Raw genomic sequence first — 10,493 nt, forward strand, 5'->3', positions numbered from 1 at the left:
AAGAGACTGTCAGCTTCAGGCCTCTTGGTAAGTGTGTAAAAGAAAGTGTGTAAAAGATAGGAGAAAAACTGATAGCACTACTTAGCCAGCAATGTCAAGAAACAACTTTTACGGGTGAATAAAAAATAGCCTTGTTTTTCAAATAAATGTTATTCTTGATCCAGCAAACAGCTCTCAACCCATTTTCCCAGTGCAAATTGACCTTCAGCCAAAGGCTTGTGGAGTTGTAAGATGCCATGAACTAAGCACAGGGCTGGAAGAGGCTGCAGGAGGGAACAAGTCCTGTTTGTGTTTATTAGGGGTTTACAAGGAAGAAGGGGAAGCTAGGCTTTCTGCCAACCTGCCTTCATGGGACCTAAAAAGGCAGACCTCTTTCTGGTCCTGCCCTTGACCCAGCCCAGCTTTTGACTTGTGGGTGAGTCATTTTTCCACTTTACTGTGCCACCTCCTAGTCCTTCCCAGAATTTAGCAGCTTGTTTTTAAGGCTGTCTGTTGGTGACCTGAATGGAAAAGGAAGTGCATTATTGCAAGTGCTGTTTCAGGATATATCAAGCAGCAGGGAGGTCTACCAGTGCACCACATTATTTCTGTAGGTGTTTCCTACACTTCTATTTACTGCCTCCATCCCAGGCACAACCTATTGCATTTACACCTTCTTCATATTAAGCTACCTAATCCCTACCCCTATGCTAGGTTAGATATTAGGAAAAAATTCTTCTCTAAAAAAGTTGTACTGCACTGGAATAGGCTGTCCAAGAAGATGGTGGAGTCACTGTCCCATGTGGTTTTCAAGAAAAGAGTGCATGTCACAGTGAGTGATGTGTTTTAGTGGGCATGGTAGGGATGGGCTGATGGTTGGACTTGATGATCTCAGTGGTCCTTTCCAACCTTAATGATTCTATAGTTCTGTTATTCTGTGTTTACATATAAAAACTCCAGGTGTATCCCTAGAGAGAAAAATAACTCAGTTGTCAATCATGTACTCTTTTCCAGAATATGTACAAAGAGAAAACTGGGAGGAAGAATAGTTCTCTCAGCCTGTAGAATACAGACATAAGGTTTCAACCAGTAGAACCTCTTGGCTCCATCAAGAAAATCCTAAGCTTCCCTATGCCTCCACAAATAGATATCAGTGCTACATGGGATCACAGAATCATTCAGGTTGAAAAAGACCTTAAAACTCATCAAGTCCAACCAACCCATCCAATCAAACCAATCAGTGTGCTATAATGCAGATAAACCACACTCCCTCATAGATTTTGGCACAGAGAAAATAAATACCTGAGAATATTTTATTCATTCAGTTTTTGACTTCTCCAGTAACTGCAGTTTGATCAAAGAGGCTGCGTCTCACCAAACATCACTTGAGAATCTGGCTAACATATTTTGACCATTTCCAGACAGCTGAAATCCCAGTCTTCACAAAAGGGTTATCACAGTCATACAGACTCCAGGGAATAGTCCCTGGATGTAGACATTTCTGACTACCTGGGAATTATTTGAGAAAGGGGGCATGGGGCAGTAGTGTATTAAGGATCCTTTTACACGAAGATGAGCCTCTGAGCTAGAGAGATCATGAAGCTAGTTGTCCACACAGAAAGCAGTCTGGCTGGGGTGTGTATAGATGGATAACTCTGCTTTCCAGTCTCTTAGACTCTGGAGGCTTGGAAAAAGACAAAAAAATACCAAAAAAACAACGAAGCCACCTCACCTACTCCATATCCTTGCTCTGCTGATAATGAGACAGGCATCTTAGGGGGAAGATGGTTCATTTCAGTTTATTTTGGGGAAACCCCTTCCCTGCTTCCTACAATTAGCAGCTTGTCAACATCTTATAACCAAAGATTTATGTGTTTTTCTCTTTCACAACAGCAGACAGTGTCATAATCTTCTGACATCTCTCTGACCTCATCCAAAATTTGATGCTGACCCTTATCCCACAGCTATGTGTGATCTGGTCAACCCTTGATGACTCACCTCTACCAGGTTAATGTTTTTCTTATTTCATTCTGTGGCTCTGCACATCCTTTGCAGTTCCAGGAATTCTTTTGTTCCTTTGTTGTATATTGGGAAGAGGAACATGTGTTTTATTCTCCAAAATTCATTCAATGATGGGTGGGCTTCTGAACACCCTGATCTATCTGTAGATATCCTTTTTCATTGCAGGAGGGTTGGACTAGATGACCTTTAAAGGTTCCTTCCAACTCTAAAGATTCTATGATTCTATGATTCTATGATTTCTAACTTGTTTTTCAGATCTCTACACACATAAGGTTTGGAGGCCTTATTGGAGAGTTTCTTGCAGACAGTTTTGCCTAATGCTGGAGAGGTTATCCCAGTGCAAGGTGAGAACACTTGAGTTTATAAAATAAGCTACATGGGGAGGGCAAGTTATATAATATAGAATCCGTAACTATAGAGAGAGGCTATAACTGTATATGAGTGAAGATAAAACTGTACAGCCTGCCTTGCACGCAGACACCTTACTGCTACCACTGACTGAGAGAGTTTGAAATGATTTTCCATGTATTTGGGTCTTGCATGTTGAGTCTTTTGTGAAGAAGGGAATTTTTGTGAATTTTGTAGAAAGGGAAGTGTACTCTGTTGATATCCTCAGAGCCTCAACAAACTTTCAGGGAACACAATTCCTATCCTAATTTTCTGTTCCCCTGTACCTCAGGAGAAGTGGAAACAGCTTCATTCCTTTATTTATCTCCACTGCTCTTCTTTTCCTTAATATCAGAGAATCACACAATCACAGAATGGCCAGGGTTGGAAAGGACCTCAAGGATCATGAATCTCCAACCCCAATGCCACATGCAGGGCCACCAACCTCCACATTTAATACTAGACCAGGCTGCCCAAGGCCCCATCCAATCTGGCCTTGAAGACCTCTGTAGATGGGGCAATATTTTCATTTTTTCACCACACTTGTATCCTCCTCATTCTAACCAACCATATCCAACATAGGGGTGCATCTGGTTATGTGACCCAAATGTTAGGCTGAATTACAAAATCAAGATGCTTAGAGGGGAAAATGAAACCTCTAATGTTTTATTTCTCCACCCTTCCTTCAAAAATAGGCTTTGATATAAACTTTTTTATATACCCTCTAGAGTTTGTCATTAATCAGAACCTCTCAAGATTTGGAGCTATGGATGCCAACTCTATTCTGATGTGTAATGGCATGAAATCATATAATAGAATCATAGAATGATTAAGGAGAAGATCATCTAGTCCAACCACCAACCCCTCGCCATGCCCACTAAGCCATGTCCCTAATCTCTCGGCATCTCTCAACACACGTCATTACATAGCAATTAACAAGGTTGAACAATCGCCAGATATACAACACACCCAACTGTTGTGTGCAGGAATACATAGGTAAGTGATATACAAGCAATGCACTCACACTGGATTCAGAAATTAGTATATTTTATTTTCGGTGGATTGCACACACACACGCTTTCTCATCTAGCAGCAATACAGCAGTACAACAACAGTAATAAAGAAGCTATCATAAGGCAAAGATCTGCCATCAGCTCCAAAGATGCTGTATGCCCAACACACCAAATTGCATCTGGCTACAATTCCCATCGTAACAGGGGTGCTTCAAGACTTTCTGTGGTCACAGGAGCTCTCTTTCCTCTTCACAGTCTGTTGTTCAGGAAGGTCAAGAGCACACTGGCTGTTATCCCTGCTGCCATTCCATAGCTGCTCCTCACACTTCCTGCTGCATTGACATTGCAGAGGTTGCTGGTGCAGCAGGAGACATTCCTGTTGCCCACTTTGAAATCTTGATAGTCTTCTTGACATGTTGCCTCACAGCCCTTGCTGATGATGCTGAAGAACCCTATCACCCCTGGAAAGAAGACAGGACCATTACTCCAAGGACTCAATGAAATATTATCCCAGCCAAGGTTCGTGAAGCTATAAACTTAATGATTTCCCTTATAAGCAAAACTTCTTGGTATTAAGGAAGAAAAAAAAGAAGGACATTTGTATATGTTATTCATAATATCATGTGCTTAACCGCTAGTGCCCTGCTCTGCTACGTGCTAAACAAAGCAGTTGTGCTCTCTTGAGATTTTTTCCAGACTCTGGCACTGCACTGAGCATAGTGCTTATTATTTCACATGATCCATTGGCAAACACTGAGGAATTTAAGAGATACAACAAGTATGTGCCTTTTGAATCACATCCTTACAGCCAGTGAGAGGAGAAGATTTGAACTTAGAATCATAGAATCATTAAGGTCGGAAAAGACCTCTAAGATCATCAAGTTCAACTGTCATACCATCAACACCATGGCCAATAAATCATGTCTCTAAATTTGTTTCAGCCACAGGTGTAATAACATTCTTTCTGTGGGAGGGGAATATTTGCCAACACTACTACTAAGGCACTTAAAATCGATGACAGCACTAGCTATCACCAAGGGACAAAGATTATTTTTCTGTCACTTTTACCTAAACTAGAACTTTTCTGAAAGCTTTACATCATCCCTTTCTCACCAAATAATTTTTGGGGATGGATGCTGAGCTTTGCTGGCCCATACCATCTGATGTATCTAGAATTGGTGGGGCAGACATGGACACCTGAGATTGAGACCATGCCAGTCTCCAATAACAATCCATTCCCCATGCTGTCCACCCCCTCTTTGCCTTACTGATTACATCTGTCTTGCACACTTCATTTTCCTTGCAGTTCATTGATTCCTGACAGTTGCTGTTGCTGAGTTTTGACTTGCAGCTGTAGCATTGCAAAGAAGAACCTGCAAAAGACCAAGAGAGGTTATAACACAAATCCATTTGAAGCTCTCCAGGTAACCAAATCTAATGTGTGCACTGGGAAATAGGATCATTTTTGTGGATTCTCAAAGGAAGACACTACCTCTGTTATTGGGAAAACAGCATTTTTTTTACATTTTTGCTTGAGGATGTCCTACTTGCTTGAGGTGAGAGGAAAATCTAGTAGGTAGTGGAGTGGTTTCAGATGTAGGTAGTGCACTGAGGATGCAAGAAAGCAGTTAAAGGAGATGAAGCAAATGGGAAGGAGACTCAGTCATCAGTCAATGAGAAGGAGACTATTCCTTCCTCAGCATTTGAGATGCCCAGCACAGTTCCTCTCAGGAATGGGATTATTGTGATATTCCCACCTTGTGAACTGAGCAGAGATGGAAGGATGAAGTTCCCAGAAGGGTTGGTCAATGTTGTTTGTCTTCCTCTATAGACAGGAAGGTTGTACACGAAAGCCTTAGGTGAGGCACTGTGGCCAGGGTTGGGACAAATGGAGAAAGCCCAAAGAAGGAGAAAGTAAGGAAGGAACAGAGCAGGAGATTTTAAAGATTTCTTTCAGCTCGTTTGCTCAGTTTGATCAACTTGTGATACCTATTATCCAATAGTCCCTCTTAGAAAACAGAATCTCACAACCACGTTGCCACATGTTCCCATCCCCTCACGGACATGTCCATCTCTCTGTGACCCAGCTCAACATTGTTAACATGTGTGGAGGTAGAGGTCAAGCAAAGGCAGAATAAGCATTGCAGTTTACAAATGCCTAGCCCTAATGAAAAGTAGTCCCCCAAGGAGTGAGAGCATGGTGCAATTACCCATTCCTATTACCCACCCGTGCCCCAAGGCACAACTGAAGCTTTGCAGATTTGCAAATATGCTGTGAATGTGTATATGTACCTTAACTCCTTGACTGCCAGGCTTGTCTCATGATTTCTTCAACACCCTAATGCCTGAAATACTCTTTTAAGATGCAGACAAGCCATAATTAGAAATGAGTGCTATTCAGAGCAGAACAGATTTGAAACAAGAAGAGATTTTATGTACTTGGTCTCATGTCCAAGTTGTTCTGACATAAATGTCTGATTCAGCAAATAGTTAAATCCCAGCTTAAATCTAGTGCTACAACTTACTGTCACATTTATCTATTAATGCAGCAAAAAGTCATGTTTTAGAGCAACTTTATGGAAGGTGGCAGAGGAGAGGGTCTGAATGAACAGCTTCTCAGATTTCTTAACCACCCTTTGCTTTTTGAGACAAGCTTCTGTTCAGATCTACTTCTTCTCTGCTAATTGGAAGAGCTGTTTTTAAATCACACATTTTCTCAGGTCAGACCAGAAAAGTTTCAAATCTGCTTTGCCTGTATCCCACCCATTCAGCCTAGAAAATGACATTCTGTGGTATTCTCTCATTTTCTCTTCTCCTTTCTAACCCACAACTTGTGTAGCATCAGAAGCTACTTTTAAAATGAGTAAGAAAACAAGTGGGAACAAAAACACAGCAGAAATGTTGCAGTGGTCCAATTAAATAGGATGGGAAGAAGAAGAATCTCAAAAGCAAAGCAAAGCAAAGCAAAATAAAACAACAACATCAAACAATGTGGTCTAACTTTAGTAATTTTCATTTCAGTTAAATTCAAGGATTTTTTCTTTCCCAGTTAAATTCCAAATTTTTTAAGATGTATCTTGCCTAGAAGCTGATCTATCCATACTAGGATCACACCAGTACCAGGGAGGAACTGTGTTTTCCCCTGCAACACACGAGACACTCCATCAAAAAGCAAACATCTTATGACAACTGGACCAGTATTTTCCCCCTCAGTATCAAAACCCATAACATGTCTTTTCTTCCAGTTGATGATCTGCTGGAGATGATGGGGATCTATCTTACCTGGGTCAGTGCACAGGACGACTGCCAGCAGGAGGACGAAGAAAACCTTCATTTTGGGATTGCCTCCCTTGTGCTGAATATGAGCTATTTCCTCGTGGGGCACTTTATATGCTGTGGGAGGCAGCAATTGTGCATGCCCAGATTACCGTGTGAAGGCACCTGAGCAGGATTGTATGCTGGACCCAAGGGAGGGGTTTGGTTGTGGTGGTGATATTTGCTTTAGGTGCCTCTCCTATCTGACTGTAACTTTCCTAGCTACCAACAAACAGCTCCGCTCCACGACTATGCACTTTCCTTCCCTCCCACCCTTGGATAAAATGTTCATGAGTGGAAAAAACCCTCAAATTCTTTAGAACAAGACTGGCCTTATGCATCTCCCTGGGGAGAGCAAGGCTGTGGTTACGCCCTGTGAACAGGGCTCTCCACCCCCATTACTACCCTGAGTGGAGCCATTATGTTCAAATCAAGCACAAATTGTTGTTTTTTTTAATAAACACCTCCAGCTATTTATTTGTATTAGTGTCTCTATGTGACACCATTGGCATGTGGTAGCAAGGTATTCTGGGAAATCACAATATGTAGGCCTCTTCCACATAACTGCGTGCTCACATATATTTATTTGGATGCACTGTTTATGATCTAGTAAAAGACAATGCCCAATTCATTTTTTTAAATGTGTTCTGAAATCAAAGAGACCTTCTGATAACTTTCTCTAGTATTATGCTTATCTCCACATCATAAGCACTATGGCATGCCTTTGTCGAGTAGTGGTTGGGTACAGCTGAACTCCTACCTGAGTGTACTGTAAATAATCCTGGCTTGTTATAGAAATGGCATTTCCCACCACAGAGCCAGGTGAGTTCAACCACATTCCAACCTGAAACATGACTGTTTTCTTTGGTGAGTTGATGAGACTTCTGTCTGTCATATTCTTTGTCCACTGCTCAGTGTAGAAGAGCACAAAACAAAACAAAAAATCTCTTCTGTTAAGCTCAGTATTCTGTCATTTCTTGCTTTACTTTTTAAATCTCAGTAGCATAGGTTTTGTAGCAACAGCTTTCAGAGACTCCTTAGAAACATCGAGTGGCTTGGGTTGGAAGGTGCCTCTAATACCATCTAGTTCCAGTCCCTGCTGCTGGCAGGGTTGCCAACCACTAAATCAGATCAGGTTGCTGAGAGCCCCATCCAACCTGTCTTTATTGCACACAATGCAGCTCTTATGCACACAAGACACCCCTTCAAAGACAAGAGAAGGCGTTTTTTTGTGTTGGTGAATATGTGATCTCCATCAAAGGCTGCGAAGGAAGATCAGGTCAACCAACATAACTCTACTAATGTTAGTGGCGCCACTCTGAGTTACACCAGAGGTGAATCCAATGCAGGAGATGGTTTTGCAGATCTTGAGTGCTCCTCCGTGAACTCCTGAACTTGAAAGCAAACAAATGAACAAGTATACCAAAGAAGCCAACCAAACAAACATAACATTTAAAAAATCCCTTAACATTCTTTTTGTGCCTATTGCCTTTTGTTTCATTGTGTTTTTATTTATTTATACATAAATTTCTATGGAATAACTTGATAAAAAATGAGTAATATGCTTTCAGGCTCTGGTGTACTTGACTTAGAGATATTTAAGGCTAATTTTTATTTTAAATACTTATGGTTGCCCCTGTAGTGTCTGGTTCCTTGTGCTAGACAAAAAGGGAGTCAAGGGGAGTAGAAAACCTAATAAAATCCACCCAGGTCTGGAATTATTGCTATTATCATTATTTAATGTTTGCATACACTTATATCAGTTCTAGCTTTTCACTTTTTTGAACTTTTATATGCAGTTCCTGCTTGACTCCTGAAGATGGCAAACATGCCCCGTTGTTGTTTTTATACATACATTAACACTCACTTGCCCGTAGGATTGTACGTACATAGTATTTTTTTATTTTACTGATGTTATACAATCCCAAGTTTGTCTAATTGCATGCAGGAGGCTAATTCTCCTGGGGACCTAAGGATGTGTACAAGTCACTTGGTTGATTTTTATTTTTTTTTATTTTTTTTTTTCAGGATAGTTTATGTTTTCACTGCAGATTCCTGATAGATATAGCCCTGGATACTTCTGTGGAGGATGTAGGGATGGAAGGCTTGGTTAATTGCTGGCTCATCTGCTGGTGTCAGGCTGGAAAAGTTGTGGCAGGATGTGATAGAGGAATGGTGTCACCAATTACACTGAGGGGATGGAAAACAGTGCTAGGCATTAGCTGGAAGTTTGAGGACATGTAAAGCAGTAGGTGAACTGATGCCTGGGACATCTGGATAGAGATACCAAGCATCTCCAAAGAGAGAAGAAAGTTGCTCTGAACAGGATCCTTGGAGCATAGTTATTTCTATTAAGTCTGCATCTAGTCTCTCTCACTCATCCTACTTCTTTCAGTAGTCAATGTGCAAAGAGGCTACATCTCCATGAGGTGATTCCTAAGATCAGCATGTAGGATGTGTGAAATAAGCTCAGGTCCCACCTCTAAAAAAAAACAAAAAAAACTTTGGAAGTGTTTGAGGTCTTCTGAAGTACATACATGGAGGTTGCAATGTGTTTCAAGGGGAATCTTATTGACTTTATCACTTCTTGAAGGTGTTTGGTATGGGTGCAGTGAATCAAATGGTAATGTCGACTTACCTTGGTCTATCCTTGAAAGTTATAGTGCAGCTTAGACTGAGGATGTCAATGGGAAAAATAGGAGATTTCTTGTCCTGAGCATTGCTGTGATGTCTGTAAATCTGTTTAGAATGAGGGGATTTCTTTCTGCTAGAACAGGATTTACCATATGAATTTTCAATGAAAATTTCAGGCATTGAAATAGTATTTCTCAGTGGCTGCACAGCAGTGTTTCTGGGAATGCAAGCAACTGTGTCTCAAGTCAAAATGGATGGGGAATAAATGACATTGAGTCACTAGATGGCAGTAAGGTAAATTGCATTACAGATTCGTGTATAAGGAGGGATGCACTGATCCTAAATGATGCATATGATTGAATAGATGGGAAAGCAAATGGATAGATAAGGGGAGAGGAAGATTAAAAACAAATAGACACACAGATATCTAAAGAGAGAGGTGGACAGCTTGCTGTCAGAAGCAGATGGTCCTGTGCACCCTCTTCTATCAGTTGTAAGCATTGTCATTTTGGGGTGTTTCTCTGCTTGTGGCAAAAGGCCATACTATGGCCCCTATCTCAGCCTAAGGTATTTCCTACCATGTTCCAGATGCTTTGCACTCTCCCATGCACCTGAACTGGGATGGAGAGGCACAACTTTGGTACAGCAGAAGGATTCCTGCTTCTCTGGATACCCTTGGCTTGCTGCAGAGTTCTGTTTCAGCCACATGCATAGATACTTACTGCTGTTCAACAAAGAGACTGCAGCTGTCAACGAGTGAAAAGCATTGGAAACAGAAGGGTATTGGTGTTACTGCTAGTTTAGGGTTCTTTTCTATGTGCTTTCCCTTCTTTGTGCCTCTTCTTCCTATAGTGGCAAATTGGGCTCATGACATCTGTTATCACAAAGGAAGTGCTTTGAGATCTGTGAGTGCCAACGAATAGAACCTGCACAGTGATAATTTTCAGGGTTTGATGCACAGGGAGTCTGTTTGACCTTGAGTGTTCCTACAAGGGACCAGCTGCTCCCATTTGGGATTTTATATTTCAGAGGTAACCCTGACCAGCCTTGGAGAAAAACCCACCCACGCTCTTGACAACAACCATGAAATCAATTGCTTTAAACTAATCCCATCGTAGTACTAATCTTGCATACAGAACAAAC

General features: G+C 41.3%; 1 protein-coding gene across 1 annotated transcript; it reads right to left on the bottom strand.

The window, feature by feature from the left end:
* Window positions 1-3,418: 3,418 nt before the first annotated feature.
* LOC122193710 (prostate stem cell antigen-like) lies at window positions 3,419-6,970 on the bottom strand. The gene is made up of 3 exons (XM_042894569.1): window positions 6,684-6,970; window positions 4,670-4,774; window positions 3,419-3,862 (listed from the first exon to the last, which is right to left on the bottom strand). The coding sequence occupies exons 1-3, from the start codon at window positions 6,733-6,735 to the stop codon at window positions 3,651-3,653; spliced, it is 369 nt and encodes a 122-aa protein (XP_042750503.1). The 5' UTR covers window positions 6,736-6,970; the 3' UTR covers window positions 3,419-3,650.
* Window positions 6,971-10,493: the final 3,523 nt, after the last annotated feature.

The sequence above is a fragment of the Lagopus leucura genome, unplaced genomic scaffold (assembly GCF_019238085.1).
Source record: "Lagopus leucura isolate 7727_CA_CO unplaced genomic scaffold, USGS_WTPT01 104-2_obj-0_obj, whole genome shotgun sequence".
Taxonomy (NCBI): domain Eukaryota; kingdom Metazoa; phylum Chordata; class Aves; order Galliformes; family Phasianidae; genus Lagopus; species Lagopus leucura.

Coding starts and splice junctions, on each gene's coding strand:
- LOC122193710 (XM_042894569.1), bottom strand. CDS start 6,735: ATGAAGGTTTTCTTCGTCCTCCTGCTGGCAGTCGTCCTGTGCACTGAC. Junction 4,775..6,683: donor CGTCCTGTGCACTGACCCAG/GTAAGATAGATC, acceptor GGTCTTTTGCAG/GTTCTTCTTTGCAATGCTAC. Junction 3,863..4,669: donor GTGCAAGACAGATGTAATCA/GTAAGGCAAAGA, acceptor TCTTCTTTCCAG/GGGTGATAGGGTTCTTCAGC.